Genomic DNA, 24739 nt, shown 5'->3' on the forward strand with positions numbered 1-24739 from the left:
AATTGAACACTCCTCACAACTCTTTCCTCCCACTTTAGCCAAAAAGCACTGATTTGATCAGTCTCTTTTGTTCCTGGCAGCAAGCTGCACTTCTCCACCAGTACCTCTGGAAGATGGTCCAGATAATTTCAGATAACTTAAACAAACCTGAGATTTCTCTGAAATCTCAGCCTGCCCACCATGGGACAAGCAGTAGCAGCTCAAGTTTCCTGGAAATGTTTTTTTTGCTGCATCAAAAGGAAGAAGGCTAGAAGATATGAGACAAAATTATGTGTTTAAACCCACTCTTTTCATATTATTTGAATCCCTCTCCTGAGCCACAGTTTCCAATGTTTACCTTAAGCTAATATCCTGGGCACCAGGGAGGCAGTCTCAACCTGGTGTCATTGCTCTACAGCTCTACATCTCCTGTGTTTTTGTAATCTGAGGTTTTCATTAGCAGTAAAGACCTGGCCAGTGAGTGATATCCAAGCTAAAGTCTTTATACCAGTGAAGGAAAATCAATGCAGCCTGTAGCTAGGTGTCAAGAGGCAAGGGGTTTTGGAAGATGGGGTGTGTGGAGGTGGAAAATGCCTTCAGGCATAATTCAAGCAGTCCCCACACAAGCACAGAATACAAAAAGATGTCAGATGTTATACACCAGGCTGTGGAGAGCTATCAGCACCTCAGTTCACTTGCTAATACTGAGCTCAAGGAGTGTGAGTCCCACACCAAAAGCACTTTCCAGGGATGCCCTCTGCCCAGTCCATCAGGGTCCCCTTGCTCACAAGGTGTGCAGAAATCAGCAAAACTCCTGTGCCAATATCCAGGTGCAAAAGGATGTGAGAGGAGGAATTTCTACACTGAAATGAGGATTAGACATTGGAATGGGCTGCCCAGGAAGTGGAGGATTTGCCATTCCTGGAGGTGCCATTCCAGGAGAGATCTGACACAGCACTCAGTGCCATGGTCTGGTGCTGCTGGGCCATAGGTTGGATTCAATGATCTGAGGTCTTTTTCAACCTAAATGATTCTGTGATTTGGAGACAAACATCTTTGAAACTCTACTCCTTTCCACACCTCAACACATTCAAACTGAGATTTTTAATTACAAATTATTAGCTGTAACTGCATGATGATTTCATGCATCAAACACAACTTTGTGAACTCTACAGATTCAGTGCAGTGTAAAGCACTCAGAGCCTTAATTCTACAACCTGTCTCTTCCAAATTCCTAATTGTTAAGTCCCTTCTACATATCTTTGCTTTAATAGATTCAATTCCAGGAGTCAGAGGTTTTATTTTACAAGAAGGAACTGCAGATAAAGATTTGTCAGAAATCACCTTCATTCTACCTGGTTTAATGTCAGCCCCTTCTCTTACACCTTTATTTGATTTGAAGCCATGCTTTTCCCATGTTTGTAGCTTTAGTCATCTTCCTCTTCAGTCAAACCTCCTTGTGACTTCTGCATGTAGTTTGTCTTCCTTTTTTTCCCTTCATGACACAGACTCATTTTTAACCCATCATTTTCCAATAGTTTTTTTCAGAGGTGGGAATAAATAACATGTCAAACTACCAACACTTCAGTGACCTTATCTGAGTGTATAATTTCATTTTCAGCATATCTGCTCAGCACTGATAGAAGAGGGGAATTTCTAAGCTTATCCTTAACTTTGTAGGTTCTCACTCTAACAAACCTTCCTTCAATGTGTTTATAAAAAGACTAATTTTAAGCTTGGCCTGTCAAGATATTTGATTCACAAGGTCAATAAAATTTGGGAAGGCTGATGGTTTTGCCTCTGAGGAGTTCTTGGCCATTCAGGTGGGCACACACTGATCAATACTGACACTTTAGCATTCAGCTGGCACATTCCTGTACTTGAGCTTTCCTCTCTGCTCCTTCTCTTTCAAAAAACTACTTTAGACATCAAATCCTCTAAAACATAAGCAAAGTGAGACTTTAGGGACAGGGGGAGCTACCTCCTGTTAAATAAGGAGTTAAAGCCATGTCCTCAGCCTTGGCAAAGGAAGAGCATCATTACCTGAATTTGTTAACTCAAAGATTTCTCTTTCCTAGACTCAAGGCTTGCCATCTCAAGTCACTTGGTTCAACTTTGTATGAACAAACACAGCAGATATCTGTGATATTTTGAGATACCAGAAATAAAATAGTGAATTCCTCTGGTCAAACCTCCTTGGAAAGCCAGCAACCACTGTAAAGACCATGTAGGCAGATTAACCATGGCCTGAGTTGTAATCTGCTCTGAAACCAAAGCTGCTCCTGTGTTTGTTGGAGACCTAAGCATCCAAACACCAGCCCAAAGCTTTCATCTCCTTCTGATGACTGAAACCCAATTAAAGGAGTGCAGGGTGACAGGTTTCACACTAAACATGCTCAGCAGAGATGCTCAGCAGCTCTTAGCTCCCTGCTTTATCAAAGCTGTCACTTTCCCTGTCTCCAGGAACGGGTTATAAAAATAAAAAAAAATTTGATTCACATCTAAGAGGTGTCAACATAACATCAATGGTCTGGCTGAAATCTGAGTAATTTCAAACCTGCAGGTTTTCTAGCATGAAACAATTTGCAAAAAAAAAAGGGAAAAATAAAGATAAAAAGAAGGAAAAATTAAGATAATAGAATGCTACAATGACAAATTGTTCAGCACATCAGAGAGAAAAGAAGGAAGAGATAACACTCCATAGAAGGGTGAGCTTTGATTGAACCAACAGGCCAGGTTCTTGTTTGCTCCAGCATCTTTCAAACAAGAAACACCACAAAAATTTTCCAAAATTTCCTATCCACTCCATGCTGTTCAGCCTTGTCTATGCTCCTACTTTGTCATGAATAAACTTGGGGACAGACAACTTCTAGTGGTGGAGCTACTTCACATGGACCAATTTCTAAGGCTCCAAGAAGAGAACTCCTAAAGAGTTATCCAACAGGACAAGTGTGTGATTCCATCTGACACCAAACCTGTCTGATGGCAGGGTCAGGAGCACAGGTGTGGCAGGGTCAGGAGCACAGGTGTGGCAGGGTCAGGAGCACAGGTGTGACAGGGACAGGGGCACAGGTGTGACAGGGGCACAGGTGTGACAGGAGCACAGGTGTGGCAGGGGCAGGAGCACAGGTGTGACAGGGACACAGGTGTGACAGGGTTAGGAGCACAGGTGTGGCAGGGTCAGATGCACAGGTGTGACAGGAGCACAGGTGTGACAGGGGCAGAAGCACAGGTGTGACAGGGTCAGCAGCACAGGTGTGGCAGGGTCAGATGCACAGGTGTAACAGGGGCACAGGTGTGACAGGGTCAGCAGCACAGGGCACATCTGTCACAACAGCCACAGCCCAAGGACCCTGCCAGGCTCTGCAGCTGCTCTGCACCTCCACCCTCCTACCTGCAGAGTGAACTTCTCCAGCTTCATTTCCAGAGATCTGTTCTCCTCTGCCAGCCTGCTGCGTTCAGCTTCCAGCTCCTCAATTTTCAACCTGGAGAAGAAGGGAAAATTAATGGACTTTGGGTGTCCCTGCACAGTCCCACCACAAATAATCAACTAAAGCATGAAACCAGAAACAGTATCAGATTATTCCTGCATTCAGTACCACAAAACTGCACTACTGAAGGAGCTAAACCATATGGTTAAAAGTGACATGTTTACATGATGAGAATATAATTTGTAAAAGTGTATTAAAAATATACAATTTGAATATAAAGCAAGTTCAGCTTGGATACCTTTTGACCCACAGACTGAGTCTAGACCATCATGTTTAATAACCACCAGCAGCTAAAACCTCCACAAGGCATCGAATCTCTTTTTGATCTGATTTATACTTTTGGCCTTCACAACACTCCTTGGCAGTAAGTTCCACAATTTAATTATGTGCTGTATGAAAAATTAGTTCAGTTTGTTTTATACTTCACATGTGATTATTTCACTGAGTGCCCGTTAGTTCTATGGAAAGTTGTGAATAATTGCACCACACTCTCCTCTCCACACCACAGTACAACCTCCTCAATTATTTCCTGAAGAATCTCAGTTTAGTCTTCTTTCACACCAAGGATTTTCCATATTTTTATTGTTCTTCCTTATTCCCTCAAGTTTTATATAGACTTTTTGACATGAAATAAGCTGTAACTACAAAGAGCATTCAGATACATTCAGTGGTACAATGAGGATTTCTGCTTTATTCTCAACTTCCTTTCCAACAGCTTCTAGTGTTCTATTTGTATTTTTAACTATGGAGCACCTACCTGATATTTTCAGAAAGCTGTTCACAATAATTTAAGATCTCTCTCTTGAGTGACAACAGCTCATTTAGAGCTCTCTGTTGTGGGAGTAAAAGTAAGGGTGTTTTTTCTTATGTGCATGGGTTTGGCAATTATTGACATGCAACTTCATCTCCCATCTCAAGCAGCATCCTAAGATTTCTTAAATTCTGAATGCTCTGATAGGCTGAATAATTTCATATTATCTCAAACTCTGCCACCTCACTATTCACAGACCCTTTTTTGTGTTGGTCAAGTTCCCAATTCCCTCAAAACCATTCTAGAACCTGGTGGAAAAACCCCTGGCATTGTGAAAACATTTATTCTTCAATTTTCAAAATTTTAACTTTATATTATATCAGCAAATTAACGGATTAAAAATGCATGAAGTTTTACAAAGTAAAAATATATTGTATTATCTCTGGCTCAGGAAATGCTGGTGACAAGGCACAGAGAAGCCAGGAGAGGCTCCTGGCAAGGTCCCCAGATGTTGTGTCCTGTTCACATGGGCACCACCACAGACAGTGCACTGGCACAACCAGACCTCCAGGGTTTATATATTCTTACCAATCCAATAAAAAAATTAAATCCTTTTTTAATTCCATCAAAGTTTCTTTATGTATTTGACCTTTGGCTCAAAGCTTTTTGAAAGGTCAAATACATTAGATCAACCCTACCAGTCTTAGAAAATGACTGGTGAATCCTTCAGAGAACTCTATCAAACTTGTTAAGCAGGAGATATATGTATAAAATATTGGATACAAAAGTTTTGCTTGCATTTAAGTACAGAGTACATGTTAACTTCTTGAAATTAATTGTGCAACTAACACAGAATAACACTGATCTTTGGATTCAATTTTCTCAGGATCCTTTTCTTAGAATATTATTTAAAAATTAATTATCCTGCTTAATAATATTTTTAAATTATCTAAATTAAGTTGCAAATCCTTGCACTGTACAATAAAGAATGCAGCATCTGCCAATATCCCAAAATTATGCAACAGCAATTTCAGGTACAAGGAAGAAGTCATCTCTCCTATTCATTTGGCAACAGTTCCAATCTTTTCCATAGAAGCAGGTTGAGCTACATCATGTTCAGCACAGAAATTTCTCCTTTATAAATATTCAGCTTGGATTGCTTAAATTATTTGTAAGCCTGACCCCTGCTGGCAATTTTCAAATATTATAAAGTCTCATATTTTTCTGCTCTTGGAAGCCTCTAAAATGTTGAGGAACAGTTTTAGCACTGTCCAAGCCATTAAAAAATATCATCAATAACTTTCAGAAGAGGCACAAAGCTAGTAGGGATGGAGGATGCTGAAGCAGGACACAGAAAAGGTCAGGAAAAATGGAAATTCAAAGTGGAATTAATGCTTTTAGTGGTGCATTTCTAAATGGATTGCAGAGCAGGCTGTGAGGAGAGCAACACTCTTCTCTGAGGAACAACAGCACAACAGCTCCTGAAAGGTCAGAGCCAGACACAGGACTCTCATCAGTACTTTCTCCATCCTTGACATGCTGAATTTTAATTGGGAACAAATTTCTCCCCATCCAGCTTCACAAATAATCTGCTGCTGCTGTTATCTGCCTGCAGAACTTGTCTCCCTGGGGAGGTTTAAGATCAGGCCTCTCAGTTGCCCTTTGAAAATCACTCATAGCAGCAGCCAGAAAACACTTCCCAAAGACCTGAGACACAGCTATAATGAGGGGAGATTCAAGCCATTAGATTTTTGTGCTATTTCACCTGCAATTTTAGGATTCAACAATCTGTTTGTGCCCTTTGTGCCTCGCTGCTGAGCAAGTGGTGATTTAAAGCCTGGGGCACTCCCAGTCAGGCAGCAGATATCACAGTCCTGAAATGGTTTGTGGTGCAAGGGACAGCAAAAAATCATTTAGTTCCCCACTCTGCCATGGGCAGGGACACTTTCCCCTATTCCAGACTGCACCAAGCCCCATCCAGCCTGGCCTTGGACATTTCCAGGGATGGGGCTCAAGGCAACCTGTGCCAGAGCCTCCCCTGGTGTTTCAAACCAGGATAACTTTGTGCCAAGAGAATTTTGGGACTGACTAGAGCTTTCACCATTTATCCCTCCCCAGTCTTGTTTTTAACACTGCTAAGTGTCCTGGATCTCCAGTGGGAAAGCATTCAGAACCATTAGCAAACAGTTTGTGCTATTGCAGCTTTGCTTCCAACCCCCCTGGGGAACTCTTCCCAATGGCAAAGAGAGAGAGGCAAGGGAAATCCTATCTATATATAAACACAGCAAAGCATGTGCAGCTGGTGGTTAAAATATGGAAGTCAAATATTGAAAAATATTTACTGGCTTGGCACTTGGATTTTTTTCATTCACACATTTTTTTCAGTGAGTTCAAGCATAGGGATGATTGTGTGCTGTTTTGGGATGCAGCAGCATCCACAAAGGCAGCCTTGGAACACACCCCTTGTGCTTTTTCTCTCCAGGGACACCTGCTCAAGAGAGGTGATGCTATTTAATCCCCAATTTGCAATCCTCCACGTGTTACATATTGGAGTTATCTTCAGATAGGGAGAAAAACCCAAGACAAATCTGTGTGAGTACCACAAAAAGCAGGGTACAGAAACACCTGGGTACAGCACAATTATCTACCAGCTCAATTTTTGGCCCAGAATGGTCTGGGTTAAAAGGGACCTTCCACTAAACCAGGTTCCTCCAAACCCCATCACACCTGATCTTAAAAGCTGGTGTCTATTTTAAATACAGCCTTGTGCCACAAGGAAGAAAACATCAGTTACTTTCTAAAATATCAACACCATTGTCAAGTTTTGTGACACAGGAAGAAACCATTTGAATTAATTCTAGAGAATTTATGAACTTCTCCATACAGAGGTTTGAAAACATGAAAATATCTCTGGCAAGGATCTCTTCACCTGTCTAGAAGATTTTCCTGTATCAGACAGCTCAACCAAGAGCGAAGGCTCCACAGGCATAAGGTAAATTGATGCCACCTCCACAACCTTTCATAAGATCAAATTTAGTGCAAGAATACAGATTCACTGGCATTTGCTCAGCCTCATGGATTTCCCCTCTTTTAAAAATGGAGCTTCATATTGCCTCTACTGCATGTTTCATTATTTCAAATCAGAAGAGAGAATGAGGGGGAAAAAAAAAAAAAACCCACCTACAGCCTCAGGTCTCCTGAAATGACACTTGTGAGAATCAGGAGACATCCCACTGTGTGTGTTCAGTCTGTCTAAAAACCTCAGATCGTGAGACAAGGCTGCTCCTACTTCAGAAAGGCAAAAAGGGGCAATCTGTTGGATTTTCAACAGCATCCAGGCACTCCCAAAGTCTGCCTGAGCCCAGAGCTTTTCAGTGGAATTAACCAGTGAAAACTGCCCTCACCATCACTCTTTCATCTTTGTTTTATTGGTTTTTAATGTTCTCAGCTGTGCTGCCTGTGGATAGCATGGATGAGGACATGTCTCACAGAGGCCCCATCTGCAAAGGGGGCATGTGGAAAAGCTATTGCTGAACAGGAAAACACTGAATGGAGCAGAAAATGCATGTGTTGGGAAGATGCTATTAAGAGACCCAGATGGTATTGAGATGGTGTTAGGAGCAGAGCAGACAGAATTCCAGCAAGTGTGACTAATGGGCATTGGCAAGGACATGAATTTCTTTTGAATTACTGTAACTCTACCCAGCCACTAAATCCACAGAAAACATTTAGGATTTACTGGGGTTGCAGTGTGACAGCAGAAAGAAAAAGTTCAGATTTGTTCCAGATGAAAAGGTCCTTCAGCTGTTGCCACTTAAGTCTTTAGTGAAGCTCTTTTTAAATATATTCCTTTTATTTATAGATTGTGAAATACCAGTTTCTGCACAGTTATCACCTTCCCTCTAAAAGGTGCTAATGCCCAAATGCTGTACCCTACAGTGCAGGAACTCAATGGGTTGACCACTGTTTCTTTTCATAGGATCTGCAGAATATAAACAAATATTATTTCAGAGGGAGCAGCAAAAAGTGTGAGAAATGACAGCATTAGCACTGCTTTTATTGTCTCTCCAAAAACGATGATGCTGGGAGAGAGTTTCACATTTAAAGTTATAAAAGGTCTGACGAAATAGCACTTTGTTCTCAAGAGAAGGAGGAAAAACTGATAAAGTCTTTAAAGTTTCTGGCTGAAAATTTACTTTCCATACTAAAGAAAAATGAGACAAAAGGTATTTTTCTTAAAAGCTCTCATTCACTCACAGGAGGCGAATACAGATTCAAAGGATTAATATGGATTTTTTTTTTTCTCTCATTTATGTCTCCCCTGCTCTTGTTTTCAGAAGTGAGCTTCTAACCACGAGGTCTATATGGAAATGCCTGGAGGCTCAGCAGTCCATTCCTGTTCCTGGCTTCAGTGGTTCCTCCTATTTCTCACATTCCTTCATGACAGCAGCTAACAGGAGAGGCTGGGCTCAGCCCAGAGGAGCAGACACGTCATCCTGCAGGTTACAGGATTTCAAAGATACAATGAGCTACAGAAATGGAAATAACTCCCTCATAAGCTGTGGTATCTCTTTCCTCACTTTCCAATTTGGAAGTTTGTGCTCTTCCCCTTGCTTTCTCCCAGAATTAGTTTCTGGCAGTGGTGTTTAGAAGGAAGGAACAACAGTGGAGTTTGTATTGCTCTCCTTAGCAGCTACATAAAATGGACTAAACTGGTGCTGCTGAGGCCCACAGGAGGAGGATGAGCACAGCAGACTTAAACCCTTCCCATTCTGATCCCTTTTCTCCTCCAAACCCCTTCTGTTCTTCAATCACACCCACCCAGTTCATTGCTGTACAGAGAGGACACATCCAGCTGAGCCATGAGGAGTGTTCTGATGTGGATCACAGCACATTCTTCCTGAGCCCCAAAGGACTGAGGGAATATAGTGATTTATTCTGTGTTCCTTTGAGAAGGAGCCTCTTCTGTGAAGAAAAAACTTGGCCCAGTTTCTTGAACAACACAGAAAATGCAAAATAAAGTCCAACCATATCCATTGACTGCTTAAGTCTAAAAGCATAAAAATAAACCTTTATGGAGTCAATTCTGAAATTCCTCTCCACGCAGATGTGGAGTGTCTGAGAGTGCAAGATGTCTGAAGCAGTAATAGAAGCCAACAGTAAGGAAAAAAGAGCAGGGACAGGCTTACAGTGCTCCAGCAGAAAGAGAATGGCTTGCACCAAGTCATTCACTGCTAGAATTGAGCAGTGAAAAGGGTGATCTAAATCAAACAAATCCATGTTTTGTGGAACAACTAAATAACCAGCATCAGGGCCTGGGACAAGTATTTAAATCAGCCATGACAACAAAAAGTGGTTCAGTAAAAAATTACATAAAAAAACAGCCTGGAATTAAAATGTGGAACTGTGGCTGCTATGCACCCACAGCTTCAGGAGCAAGAGAGATGAAAAACCAAAACACCAACATGAAACAACTGCAAAAGCCTGACCTCTGCTGAAACAACCTTCAGAATATGGCCCATCACTGGAAAACAGCTCTGCACCATCAACCACCACACTGGGAATTGGCCTGGGCTTGGGACATGCTTTGTGTGAAAGGTTTGGCACCATTTCATGGAAGGAAGAGAGAGTGAGATTAGTAGTCAAAGAAATTCCTTAAAAACAAAGAGGGAAAGACATTATGTAGGAGCTTGAGGGCTACTGTTGAGCTGAATCAAACACCACAATCCCATAAACAAGCAGGTAATAGATTTTCATTCAGGGCAGAGCCAGACATCTCCATCCCCACTGCCAAGAGCCTGTCACACTGTGGAGTGGTCTGGAGTATGTGGCAGCTCAGCCCCTACACACACTGACCCTGAAACTGCTCAGGTAATAGATGGCAAATGCTGTTCAGGGAAAATAAACACCAAATAACAAGTCTTGGATGGGAAAACAAAGAGCCTGAACATCTCCCAGATGAAAGGGTGCTGCAGCAACTCCAACCAGGGAGGGAGAGACTGGGGAGGCACTGTAGAAAAACTCTGCAAACCTGCAGGTCCCAGAAGACAGCAAACAGGCTGCTGGCTTTTCTGATCCACACTGATTATTAATCAGGAGTGACAGGTTAAATGCTGCCAAGGAGGTACTGAATACTCCTGCAGCAGTGGAAATCTCAGGTTTCAGAGGGTCCAGTGTGCCTTAATAAAGGAAAAGCCTGAATGAGCCAAAAAAAAAAAAAAAAAAAAAAAAAAAAAAAAAAAAACACCAAAAAAAAAACAAAAGGCAAAAGTTGATGAAGACAGGTTTATCTCCCTGAAAAAGGGAAGTCATAGCATTCTCTCCTTTAGCAAAACTCAAACATATGATAGAATAAAAAAAAAGGAGATGTATGCCTTGGGCCTCCAGAACTATTAGAGCACCTTGAGGGAACTATAGGAGCAAGTCCCCAAGATTAGGTGCATAGCCCTAAAATGTATTGGAATAGCTTAGCTGAACATGTGTTATTTTCAAACACCTTCCTCCTGCTATGGAACTGGGCTTTCAAAGACATAAAACAAGCTCCAGAGGAAAAGCACAAGAGCAAAGCCATAACATACAGGCCAGTAATTTCTGCTTTTTGCAGGATTCTGCTTGCTGCAAAACCTTGCTTTCAGTCCTATGAGGCAGTCAAACTTTATTGTGATGGAGCTGAAAATATAAAAGAATTAAGACGTGCATGCCCAGCCAAAGTCTTACATCAGCTGAGAATAAAATACTGAGCCTGTGAGGACCTGATTTGCCCAACTTAAATAAAAGGAACTTTATTAAACATTCAGAAACAGATTAACTTTTCTGTGCTCGGTGTTTATTGTGTCACCTGCTTTGCAATGGAAGCTATAAATGCTTTAATAAATACATGGAAAGGTTGTTTAGCTTCTCTGTAGCTTTTGTAAATGCTCATGTATCCTCTGCTGAAATGCTGTTTTGTAACTTCTCTTTCACTGAATCACAACAGGTACCCCTCTGCCATCTCCAGCAATGCACAAGGGGAAACATCCCTCTTTTATCTCCAGTGCTACACATGCATCAGCAGTACAAAAGCTGGATTCTAAACCTCTTCACACACATGCCAACAGATCCTGTATTTACAGTTGAGATTTGGTCAAAACAACAAATAAACAGCAATTCCATTTCCACAGGAAAGAAAGTCAACAGGGGGAATAGTGATGCAGGAGCCAGGCTCATGAATTAACTGACAGCAAAAGACCCCAAATATCAAAAGAAAAGAGCCTGAGCCTCCCAAAAGACAGCAAGCTTATAAAGTATCTAAATTCAGGACAGATCATGGGCTGAGTGTTTCTGCTAGTGCTTCATGGGGTTCTCACATCCATAAAAGCTGGTGGAAAAAGTAAAACGTGCTCAGGAAAAGAACATTCTCCTTCAGGGATAAAAGGAAAAGATGTTCTGATCATCACCCATTCCTGAACAGCAGATAAACTTCTTCTTCATAGCATGGTGAAATCCTGTACCTGCTGCTCCACCAGGAGATGACAATAACCACAGCAGGCAATGAAACTACCCCAGGCATTTCCCTTCTCATTAGTTCCACCAAAAGGAGTAGAGAATCTGCTCAGCCTCCCCCTTGCTCTGCCTACCTGAATGAGTCCACCTCCTCCTTGGTGACCACAGTGCTCTGCTCAGCCGTGCACTGCTGAGACTTCAGGACCTTCATCTCCACCTCCAGCTGCAGGAGACAAAAGGGGTTAGTTCCTGCACAGGTCAGACTCCTCATGACACAGATGTGAAGCACAACTTCCCTTGGTGAATGTCAAAACTTCACTTAACCCTCCTTCCCTTTGCAATTTCTTTTGCTTTTCCTGGCTTTTTCTCCACAGTAGATGAGGCACAGGAAGTTGAACGTTACTAGCAACACTTCTGCTTCTCTTTCAGACACTTCCCCTATTTTTCCCCATGGATAATGGGATGCAGAAGACTCTGTGAGGCATCAGAGACCCGAGGTTTAGTACTGGTAGTTCAACCTCACTTAATTCCTCCCCCAGAAGAAATTAACCGGAGGATTGCAGCATCTTGTCCATGACAGCTCTGAGACACACACATTGAATCCAAAGGACTGGGGAATATTTCCAGCACTTTCCAATATAACTTCTAGCTCTAGCTGCTCAGGTAGCTCTGGATGAACAAACAAACAATTAAGAATATTTTCTGCCTCTGGCTTTGTTTGGGTAGGAACTCACAAGAAAGTATCTCAAAACTCTACAGACATGAGAACTTACCCAGACTCTACAATTCCCAGGCTCCCTGACTTGTAGCAGTTTGGATCCCTAATTCAGAGATCAAGACAATGCACAGATTGATAAACTCCATATGTTACTTGTTTCTAAACCCCTCAGAAAATGATTTATTATGAAGAATAAGTAGAGACAAACTACCTAGAGGATACTCAAACTTCTGTTCCAACACCTTCTCCCAGTTTAGAGCTTCTTCACACACTCATCCTTGAGATTCTGGACTTCTTTTTGTCATCTGTCTTTTTACCACCTGTCAGCTAATTCCCCTAATAAATCTGTTGATGGAAACAATATTTTTTCACCCAGGAGGAAAATCACAAGCAACCTAGCCTTAATTATAGATGCAAAACTTATGACCACAGAGAGTTCAGCGCTCAGCATCAGGGAAATAATCCATTAATACACCATTCCCTGCAACAGCATAGATTAGACTTGCAGAGCAAAATCACATTGCAATGGCAAACTTCTGCAAGCTTTTTGCAGAAACTCTCCAATCTTACAAGAAAAAGGAGCATCTTGTCACAGACAGTCATATTGCTCAGACAGAACTGAAGTTTTGACATGCTGCCTCTTTACCCTTCCGTGCTTACCAGAAAAGACAGGCAGAGCATGGCAGTGCTGTTGGCAGGAAAGGGCAGAAAATGGATGGCTGGATTATGCTCCCACCCTTTTCTGACACCAAAGGAACAGAGCAGAAGAAAGACAGCACCGAAAAATGTTTTAACTTAATTCCCCCTGACACCCCAGAAAGCCCTGCATTCTCCCCCTGCCTGTCAAGAAACATCCAGGAATAAAAAATAAGCAAAGGCCCACCTGCATCATCAGGCTGTACAAATGTTAATGCATATTAGCTGCCTGATAAGATTATCACAGCCAGAAATGCTTCCCTCAATTTTCTGATTACTGAGCTTATCTCTCCCAGCTCAGCCCATCACAGATGGCTGGGGATAAAGCAAGCACACCAGATAATTCCAGGAATGTGAATAAAAGGTACTGGGATGAGGAGCAGGCTTCAATTCCAACCTACTTCTAGCAGGAAAACACTCATTATGCCTCCTGTTTCCCCTGTCTGCTGAAGCTTGGATGTTTGCTGTGAGGAGTTTGAGATGCTTCCTGGGATGAGTGAGGGCAGCATTTGAAGATGGAAGGGCTGGTGAGTAATTTACCACTGGCTCAGAGGGCTCAGCCTCAAGTCCACGTGGCAGCTGCTGACACGCACAGATAAAACACTGCCACCTTCTCGAGGGACAAGGGGGACACAGACAGGTGAGGAATCTGCTGCTGTGATCTGGGGTCTCTTGTGGTGGCTGCACAGAGAGGGAAAAAACCAGAGTGTGTAACAGGAAAAGGAGATGGGAGAGTGAATGCACATGAGCTTGAGAGAAGGATCTCACTCGAAACAGGTGACAGATCAATGCCAGGTACACTCAGCAGCAGCAGGATGAGATTCTGTGGGTTTCTAAAGAATAAGCTGCTGAAGGAGAATGAGGAGGGAAGGGCACATGGGCTGTAAGGGTATTTCAGCTCATTTTTATGTCCTCTCAATCTGCAAGCACCAAGATTCCCTGGACTGAAAATCTGATGTGCCCAGGTGAGAAGGGAGAGGAGGACACAGTGATATCACTGCAGATGAAACTGGCTCAAGGAGTGAGATGTTGACACAGACCTGCTTCCTAAAACTAGGATTAAAACTACTGGAGTCCATGTCAATACACAATTTTGTGCCACAGGAAATTATTGCCATTCAGAGTCACTAATTGTTTATGAAATAAGAAAGTAAAACAATTAAGGTATTAAATAATTAATTCAAAAATGTGTTGTTCCCAGGTTTCATCCCTAGCAATTGTTAGGAAACATCCCTTACTGCCAATCTCACCACAGATATTAAAATATTAAGATATTAAAAATGCTATTTACTATTATTATCTTAATTAACGTTATTAATGTCTTTTCCAGTAAAGAAATAGTTGAGATGAGATGGAGTGGCTTACTCTTGGGACCCAAGTCTGCTTTTCTGAGGGCAACACAGTGCAAGCAGCAAGACACAAAACAAGAATGAAGAGAATGGCTAAAAATAAGGAATGTGCTGATAAAGCCCAAGAGGTGAGGAGCTTTCCAAGGCCATTCCCTTTGACACAGCCTCAGGACAGCTCTGGGAATGGGTGATGAGCATGAAATAATTCACCACAGGGGAAGTTTGTCCCTCCTCTCCACTTGTCCCCTCAGTACCTGTGCCAAAGAACAGACTTAAAAAGGGGTAAAGGAAAGGAAGAGCCAAACCCCTCCTGCTGCTTTCTCTGCCTAATTCCCATCCCACCCCTTTTCCTACATTAATTTCCAGTCCTGGTCTCTCTTGTTCACCAGATGCCCCTTTCAGTAAGCATTTTATGATTTTTGAACCAACTCACTATTCCTAGCTAAACTCTTCCAATTTTTATCAATAATTTTCTGTGACTGGCTGAGTTAAACTTTTATTGCTTTGAATACATTAAACTAGTAGAAGTCATTACCAAACAGAGAGGGGAAAGGGCTGCTCAAATTACAGCTCACTGCTGTATTCCCCCATTCCATACCAAATGACCCAGGTCAGCCTTGATCTTTTCACTGGCACTGAGAGCAGACAGGGAACATTGTTGTGAAATACAGCATTGCATTTCTAGTCCTGAAAGCTGCACAAGAGGGACCTCAGGACCTACATCATCTGCAGGAGCTTCAGGGATTATATCACCCAGGATCAGACCCCCAGTGATACTCCTAACCTCCAGAACACATTAGCAACTTAAAAAAAAAAAAATCAAGCTGTTATTTTAATAGTTTTCTTAAGTTATCTGAGGTTTTTATGATGAGGCAGAATAATGAGTAATATTACAGCCCATGAATGAATAAAATACATGAACAGGTACTTAATATTTTGAGGATGTGTTGTTCTCTTCTCAAAATATACTGGGGTTTCTTGTCCTCAACCTAAAGTGATCCCATTTACCCTGAACTTTTTTTATCTCTTTCAAGTTCTCAAGCACAACTTTATTACTATCAATAAAAAGTGATCAGGACACATACAGGATATAGACTAATTTTAGAATGTCCATTGTCAAAAACATGCAAGTGCCCCAAAAGATGAAATAACTTTTCCAAAATAAGTACTGCCATCATTATTTATCAAAGGAGAAAGAGAGGAAGGAAGAACATGGATGCATTTTCATCTAATATTTAATTATATGAAATAGCATTCTTTTTTCAGCCTTGCTTTTCAACCTGCCTGGACAAGATCCCTGAAGGTGGTTCTCCTCCAAGTGTTAATGACATAGCAAACACCCACAGCAGGGTAAGAAAAATGTTCCTCACTGCTCCTCTCTCTTCTGTAGCAATTATTTAAAGACATATGAGATGATAGGAGAAACCAAATTATAAATTAATCCCCTGACAGCTAGCAGAAACAGAACTTTAGATACAGCTGATTTTCTTGGTGTATTTCTGGCATTTGTCAGTTCTGACCCATATTTGTCCTCTCCAAGCAAGCACCCTGAGTCCCTGCAATGCCATGGACCTGCTGTTCCTCACACTCAACTCCAGCAGGTTTTAACATGGACAGAGAAAAGTTTTCTCAAAGCCTCCCACTGACCACTGCTGTCCACACTCCATCTGCAGAGTGAGGCTTAGCACAGGTCAGATCAGCCAGCCTTGAAAACCACATTTACAAACTTCTGAAAATTTTAAAGCATTGCCCAAAACAGTGACCAAAACTCTGTTCAGGTGACTCATTTTGGGCAATAAAGGACTCAAAATCTGAAGTATTTCAACTCACTGCCAAAGTAGGATTTGCATGTTAAAAAAAAAATAAAATAAAAAATAAAGGGGGACTGGTTTACTCGCCCACATCATGTACACACATTTCACAGAACACATGCTGGAGACATACAGTTATTATTTGAATAATGAGTGCATTTTAGTGAGGGGCTGATACAGCAATCTTATCCTGATGAAGTGTGTCTGCACGTCATTCAGCATTTCTGGAACTGTAAAAAGCAGGAAATGCTGAATCCATTATAAATGTCTAAAGGTTTATTTAACAATGGGCTGATGCAACATCCTTTGAAAGGCCTTCCTCAGCAAAAGAGCTGATTTTGAACAGCAGCAATAAATGGGAACTGAATTGCACAGAGGCAGCATGGAAAGGTGAATTGAGGAGTTGTGTTGGACTACAAGTCTCAACACAATCCAAGGAGCTATTTCAGTACATAAATATTTAAAATGTGTGAACACCAAGCAGACTTGGAAAGGAAGAGTGTGTGCTAAAATAGACAAGAACAGAGAAATGAGACCCTGAGTATGACCCAGACACTGAGGTCTGAAAACTGGCAAACCAGGACCTTGATATGACAGTGATGCCATTTGTGCTTCTCTCCACTGCATGCAGAGAGACAAGGAGCTTCTCTGCCTCTTCCCACAAGGCAGCAAAGAAAGCTTGGTGTTGTCTACAAGCTTCTAAGTCTGGTATCACAAATCCAATAGACATGAAACACCAGTGGGTTTAATTTGGGTGTCCATGCTGAGCACTTAGAGATGATTCTGCTCAGCAAAAGCAGCACCACCTCTTCCATATGCCCATCCCACTGGCATTCCAAAGGGCTGCTCCCTCAAAGCACACACAGGGACAACTAAACCTCACCACATTTCCCACTGAACTTTACTCTTCTTCAAAAAGTAGGGCAGTACTTGTAAAACAAAGCATTGCCTGCCATTTAGAAGCAGGATAAGCAGCCCAGGATTAGTTGGTTCATATTTTCTTGAGAAAATTAATCCTCAATGCCATTGTGAAACAAAAGCAATAAAGCCAAAGAAAATCAGATATTCAACAAAAAGTGGTTTGGAATTACCCGTCTCCCACTTGGCTGAAGCAAAAAATATGTTGTTTTTTTTTTTGCTCTTGGTAGATGAAGGCTGGCTGGATCAGAGTCACCAGTCTCTAGGGGTTCCACCATCTGTAACAAACTTGCTGTGCTTTTATCACTGAGAAGTCAGGGCTAGGAGCAACCTCCCAGCAAACACTTTCCTAAAAATGTACTCATGCATATATATTATTGTAGATACACACACACTGGGAAATGGACATATGCTGACTTCTGCTTCTCTCCAATACAGTCTGCATTGTGGCTTTTCTCCTCCTGTTGCAGTAAAAAGAGAGCAATTTTTCAAGTTTATACCAAATGTCATTCTATTTCATTTCCAAATATAATCTCCCAGAGAGAAGGTTCGCTTGCCCTATTTCCAATCTCTAAAGTTAATACACAAATTTATATTCCTTTCTCCCACTCGCTCTCCTAAATTAAGAGGTGTAATTACTAGGAACGCTTGCTACAAACGAATGGAGTGCCAAGGGAGAAGGAGCTGTCAGGACTGGACGTCTGCAGCAGCCAACCTTCCCCCTCCCCATCCCTGGAGGACCCTGCTTATCAGGCAGTTTCTATCTTTTCCCATTAGCAGGGGTAGCTCACACACTGGAGCAGATTGCCCTCTCCCTTTCCAGGCAGGGCAATCATAAGGGACAAAATTACAAAATAAGGTTCAGCCAGCCAAGGCCCACTGGTGCTTGCCAGGATGATTCCTCCCTCCCAAAGGCACCTTTTGCCCCTCCTCACTCTGCTGACCTCTCAGGCAGAGCATCAGTTCCTTCACAGCAGCAGAGAAATGCAGATCTGGGATTTGAAAATTCAGCCCCAGTCTCATCACTCTCCCCCTTCCTCATACCCAGCACCCTCTCCAAAGGAAGATTGATTATTATAATCAGACTTAGCTCTGACACAGCATTTGCATTTTCAAAGCACAGCATAGTCATTAACTAATTCATCTACCCCAAGGGAGCCTTAACGAGCATTCACCTCTGTCCCCCCTGATTCCCAATCTGCAGGCAGCCTGCAGCTTTCCTTCCAACACCTCCCCTCCACACTGTGCCACCAGCACAACTTGGGCAAACTCCAGACAGGCTCAGCGAGCCAAACCCAGCCCTGCTGCAAAGAGGACAAATGCACAGGCACCCTATTTAAACCAGCCACCCTATGGTTCCCAGACATAATCACAGTGGGACAGGGTATGGCAGGAAACAGTTTGTTCTGCAAAATAAGGCCAATGCCACATGGGCCCCAAAATGGCCCAAACCTGAGCTGCCTGCCCAGCTGCAAGCAAGTGAAGAAGGAATCACCATCACATCACACCCCCAAAGCCCCAAGCTCCTCCTGCAACTCTTCCCCAAATACCTACAACACACCTTTGTTCCATGATTTGGCCTCCCACCCATCTAAAGTGTCTTCTCACATCCCAACACCAGGTGCCAACCATCCCCACCCTCCTTGGTGCTGCATTTGTGTCTTTTTAGTAATCTGGGATGGGTGCAGGATGTGCCTTTGGAAATAAGCACTACTAGACACTTCAGATGGATGGAGGCTGGTTCAGAGCTCAAAATTAACAAACCTGGAAAGTTCATGGGGAAGAAGAGCAAACATCTTGTACAAGAGACACGCTGAGCAAGGGAACTGAAGATGTTAATTTAAACCCATGAGTTTATTCAAGCATAATTACACATTTCAATGCTCACTCCAAGAAAGGAGCAGACAAGGAATCTCTTCCTCTCAGCCTGTCCTGCCCACGCTCGCAGGCACTGCTATGAGACCTCACTGCCACTGCTTGACAGCAAAACACTTTGACAGCTCCATGTCCAAAACCCTCTCCTTGCTCTAACAGCTCATTCTGAAGAAGGATCACCTCATTTCCATGTTCATTCAGCTCAGAGCCCTGTGCTGTTATCAGCCTCGCTCCACCACCTCCACCAGGCTGTAGATGACTGTTTCCTTTAATTACTACCGAAAGCTCCTCCCAGCCAGGGAGAACAAAACAGCTGCTGTCCACCGAGAGAAGGCAACTCTGGAGTAATTAGCCCTAACTGGCTGACACCTCCTACCCATTACTCCTGGTTAGAACAGCAAAACACAGAAGAAGAGCCTGTTTAGGGAAGCTGTCAAGGTGCCAGACTGGATGTGCCACATCCCTGCCCCGTGTGTTGTGGTGCTGGCACAAAGGAGTTGTCTGCTCTTGAGAAGAGCATCACACAGATCACTTCTTTCATGCAGGAATAGGCATATTTTGCTAGAATCAAGTCTTCTAGCAGCTGTAATTTACAGGCAAAGCAACAAATAAATCTGCAAAGATGTCATACCTCCTCCAGACAGAGTTTGAATACAGTTTGTTTTCCTGAAAATATAGCCTCGAGGAGTTTCTGGAGCATTCAGTCAACAATTCTCATCAAACAGGAGCTTGTAATCCCACCTCTCACTCCCTGCATCAGTTTTCTCATTGAAAAATCATCACATAATAAACAGTCAGAGAAGAATCTATGCAGTTACCAAGCACCTAGGAAGATCAAAGGGGAAAGAGGAATCCAACATCCATTTTTGTTTCTTTGTTTTCTAACATAAATTCAGTGGAATCAATCCTGCTTAATACTGTAAAGAGAGCAAAGGAGCCTTCACTGAGTGCTTGAACTTAATCTTCTTTCTCTTGCTCACATGGAATAACACACAGCCTGTGCTCCTGCTGCAGCTCCAGACCAATTTTGCAGTTCACTACAGCTGGGAGCACTGTTTGCTGGCACATCTTGGCAGGGCCAGCAGCTAAAGCTGCTCTCTGAACTCCCAGAGATGGGAAATGAGAGGATGGGGCAAGGAGCCCAGCTATGGGAAAGCAGCAGCTCTGACAGGGCCTCCCAGCTGCTTTTAAAGGAATCTGCAGAGCCTTGAAGGAGCCTTGCTCCCCAAACCCTGCCCAATGAACAGGTTAAGTACAGCAGGGTGAATCTTTTCTAGCTAAATTACCCATCCTGAGATTAGCCTGTGACAAAAAGCAGCGGGCTTTTAATGTATAAAAAGTGAGAAATCTCTCTCCTGGTGCCAAAATCCAAAGGTCACACGGCCCTGCCAAGACTTCTCTGCCCATTTCAGCCTCTTGGGATGATCCCTGCAGGGCCCTTCAGTTGCTAGCAGCAATCACAGAGAAAGGCAAACAGCAATTCCCTCTCAAATACCATATGTTCAACTCTGGTGCCAAAGCACAAACCTGGCATTTTAACCTTTGGTGAGCATGTTCTTGCTGCCACCAACAATAAACTCTGAGGCCCAGCTCAGAGGAAAGGTGTACTGGATGTGCAGTGATGACATTAGCACTGAACACAGCATCAACAGGACAGGGCCTGGCAGGAGCTCCATTTTATACAGCTAGTCTTTAGAGGTTAATGAAATATTCATAAATAAGTTAAAATTCTCCTGACAAGCCAGATCCTGTAATACAACAAAGAGTTGTCAGCCTCAATTAAGCGATTCCAAAGAGGCAGGGCTTTGCCATTCATTATTTACCAAGAGGTCATAGGAAAAATTCTGCTCTATGATCTCCTTGTCTCTGTGGATAAATTGGGTTTTACAGCTCCTGCTGGAGGACTCTGCTGCCCTGATAGACCCCAGCCTGTCACAGCTACTACCTACCCCCAGCATCCATCAGCCAAAGGCAAGAAACAGTGGGAACAAGCTCTTCTAAGGACATTGAGACACAAAAAGTCTGAAAACAAATGATGTAACAAGCTGATTAGGCTGTCAGTGTACGGGCTAAGTCTTGAAACTTAAACTTTTTTTTTTTTTAAGCCTTTATCTCCCTTTCTGTATATACAAAGCCAGCCCCAGGCAAGAAGAGAAGTATCCAGCAACCTTTGATCTGCAGGCACATCCTCTGAACATGCCCTCCATGCTCCCCCAGATCCCATAGCTGGAGAGCTTCACATCCCCCCTGCATGTTCAGAACAAGCTGTGCTTACAGAATTGTATCTCTTGCATCAGAGCTCTCAGGATGGTCCTCTTCAGATGCAGGCACAGCTTTCCAGAGCTGTGACAGCAGGAGGAAACTGCTCTCCATCCTTGCCACAAGGAAGCTGTAAATCAATTATTACTTTATCCCATCCCAACATGATTGTTCAACAGCCCTAAGTCTTCCTTTCCCTCCCTAGACAGGCACTGGAACTTCATCTACAGCTTCTCCAGGCTGCCTTTCAGGAAGGCAGAATAAAGGAGTAGAAATGACAGAATTGTAGAGATATCCTGGACCTCTCACCTGGTTTTCTCAAAGTGCTGAACATAATGTAGAGCCCTTGCATTCTCCAGGAAATTTTAGCTCAGCTAAATTGAACCAGGTGAGTCTGAGGTAGACCATAAATTTCTTACAGGCTCTGTGGAGATGAATGAAGCCCAGAAAAGCACAATTCTTGGATGTCTACTAAATAGGCCTTTTGTGAATCTAGGCTGTGCCTACCATCATAAAGCCTCTGATAATATCCCTATCCTGTTCTCAGTTCACCAAGTAACTCAGTGTAACTCAGATTTTAGTGACAACACTCACATGGACCACTCCAGCTGCAGCACCTCATGAACAGGATAACTATTCAACAGAGAAAACTTTTCAACAAAGGAAAAAAACCTTCCCCACTTCCCCCTCTCCAGTCCTTGTTCCTGTTATCATCATGTCTGTCTGTTCATCTCAGGTTTTAGGGGCACACCTGTGGCATGGAGGCCACCCCAAATGATGGGCTGGGAATTAGGGCAATGCCCATGAGTGCCATCTGAGCTGGAATTGCCCTTCAGGTCTGGGTCTGACCATTTCCTCCAGCCTGGCAGCACCTGTCCCACAGGGAAGGGCAGCAGGAAGGCAGCTCTGCACATTTCTTCCTCCTGACAGTGCTAACCCCATGTTAGCTCTCATTGCCTTGGAAGAGCAAATGAAAACAGTCCTGCTGAAACCAAACGGTGCTGCCATGTGCCATAAAACTTCCATGTTAATGGATCCAACAGCAGGTTCATTTGTGTAATGGGACTTTTAAACAGACCGTTTATTTCTTTTTAATTTGAAGGGAATGTGCTATTTGATCCCATGTGCCCGGCTAGATTTTTAAAACAGAGATAAACCACGAGAATTGACTCACTAAGTCTCTCCTTCTCACCTAATTAAAACAGCATTGAGATAGTAAGGTGCTGATCACCTCTCCAGCCTACAGCCCTCATCCAACAGGATGCCAAGGCTTCCTCCACAGTGCAGCAGATGCTCCTGATGGTGCCTTGGTTTTGTGTTTGAACATGAATTTTCCAAGAGGGAACACGCAGCAGGTGCAACACACCAACTGAGGCTGTTCATCATTCCCCAGGCTCAGAGAGGGAGAAAAAAAATAACCTTGTCTGTGTACCTCAGAGCTCACTGTATTCCTACCCCGTGGGGAAAAGCAGGGACCAGTTTTAATGTAGTTGTTTACAACAGGAACTGAGAGCTCTCAGCCAGGGAAAAGGAAAGGACAAGTGTACTCCCATCCCTCTATCCTAAACTTCACCTTCAGAACCAGAACTCCACAGTTAAAATAGGGTATCAATGATTCCTGCAAAATCATCCTCCCTCTTCTAACAACTTATAATTCAGAATTTACAGGATCACATGATAAAGTGAAGAATGATATAAACAGTGTGAAGTAAACAAGCAACAAATGGCTCTTCTGAACTAAGACTAGAAGTACTAATAGAGAAAAAAGATGACACATTCGAAAAAAAATTCAATGAAAACCTTGGATCTAAAAATACAAACGCACAAACACAATTACTGATAGCACAGAGGCTTTACCACAGAGGGACATAAACTGATCAGAAAGAAGAAGCTACATGAAAACTGAAGGAACAGCAGAGAATTGAAATGTCAGAGTGCAAGTCGCCAAAACAGCTGGAACCCCTCCTACAAACTGAGCCTTCCTCAGCCAGAAACTCGAGAGGAGGACAGAGTATGGCAGAGGAACTGATCCCAGGGTGAGCATCAGCACTGTGTGGCACTGGAGATGGGTAATGATGATACAGCTCAGCTCCTCCACCACAGAAGTGGAAGAGATTCCTGCCTGTACTCCATGATCCTGAGGAAGACAGATTTTGCTGGAACATCACCTGGAATGATGTGACCACTCACATCTTCAAAGGAGAGACAGAAAGAAGAAGAGATTTAAAGAAAGCTGCAAGATTCATGAGGAAACTGAAGAGTCTGTTTTAAGAGAAGGCTGCAAGAGCTTGATTTGTTTAACCTAGACAAATGAAAGGCTGGGAGAGAACAATTGTTCTCTATAAATATGTCACAGCATAAATATGAGGGAGGAAGAACAGTCACTGTAGTTTAAGGAGAATATTAGCACAAGAAAAAAATGGATATTAACTGCACATATATTTTCAGTTGGAACTGGGAAGATTTCAGCTATCACAGCAGTCTCTCCATGACAGTAATGGTACAAACAACCAAAGCAGTTTCAAGACAAGCTTGATAAATTTATGAACTGAGATATATGCTGCATTTGCCTCAGTTACTGAAGGACTGGACTTTATGATCTAAAAGTCCTCTTCCAGTCTTCTGTTACTATATCATTTCATTCTGGATTAGCTTCTTTTGCTGTATCTTTATAACCAGGTTCATGCTTTTCAATCTGATTTGAGAAGTGGATATTTCTCTAAGATTGCCTTAGTAAAACTATTCACCCTGCTGCTCAGTTGAGTGCCACACTGCTCATCTGTCTTGGCTTTGCTGGCCTCACATAAAGTGTCAGGATAAAATCTGTCACATGGGAAGGAGATTTGCTGTCACCTGCTAAATCAATTCAGAAATTATGTAATACAATTTTGATAGATGGAGACTTCCTGCACCAGCCAGTTGTCTCCTGCCCCTCCCAACCTGTTGGTTCTAAAGGTGTTCCAGCAAAGCTTCATTTATATTTATAACTACTGTGGTTCAGCTCTCTAATCCCACATTTAATTGCATTCCTATTACAGATACTACAGAGAATTTACATTTCCACTAATGAACACCACTTTTGTTCTTGTTCTGTTATATTTCTTGCTTTCTGTTCAGTAACTCTTAAACAAGAATTAAATGAGCTCTATTGGCCAGTAATCCAGGGCAGGTCTTTCTATACTGAAGTTTATATTTTTTCCTACTATTATTGCTGTTATCTATAAATTAAAAATATTTAGTAATAACTTTTCCATGTTGCCTGCCAGTTAAGAGCTAATTCCCACCTACATCAAGCTCAGTGTTCTGAGTTTATTTCCTTCATGTCCTCTCCTTTCTGTCTCCATTTCTGCTCCTGATAACCATCAGTGTAGGCAGTCACTGACATTTAAGTTAATCCTAAACATTATGAT

General features: G+C 42.6%; 1 protein-coding gene across 2 annotated transcripts in view; it reads right to left on the reverse strand.

The window, feature by feature from the left end:
• The window catches only part of MAD1L1 (mitotic arrest deficient 1 like 1), a 418937-nt gene that overhangs the window by 227850 nt on the left and 166348 nt on the right, over nt 1–24739 (reverse strand). For both annotated transcript variants that reach the window (XM_079320917.1, XM_079320916.1), the window contains exons 14-15: nt 11838–11926; nt 3374–3464 (exon numbers count right to left, since the gene is read on the reverse strand). In XM_079320917.1, coding sequence (XP_079177043.1) covers nt 3374–3464; nt 11838–11926 — 180 coding nt within the window. The remainder of the gene's footprint in view (nt 1–3373; nt 3465–11837; nt 11927–24739) is intronic.

Source organism: Erithacus rubecula (assembly GCF_903797595.1).
Source record: "Erithacus rubecula genome assembly, chromosome: 17".
In the NCBI taxonomy this organism is placed as follows: Eukaryota; Metazoa; Chordata; class Aves; order Passeriformes; family Muscicapidae; genus Erithacus; species Erithacus rubecula.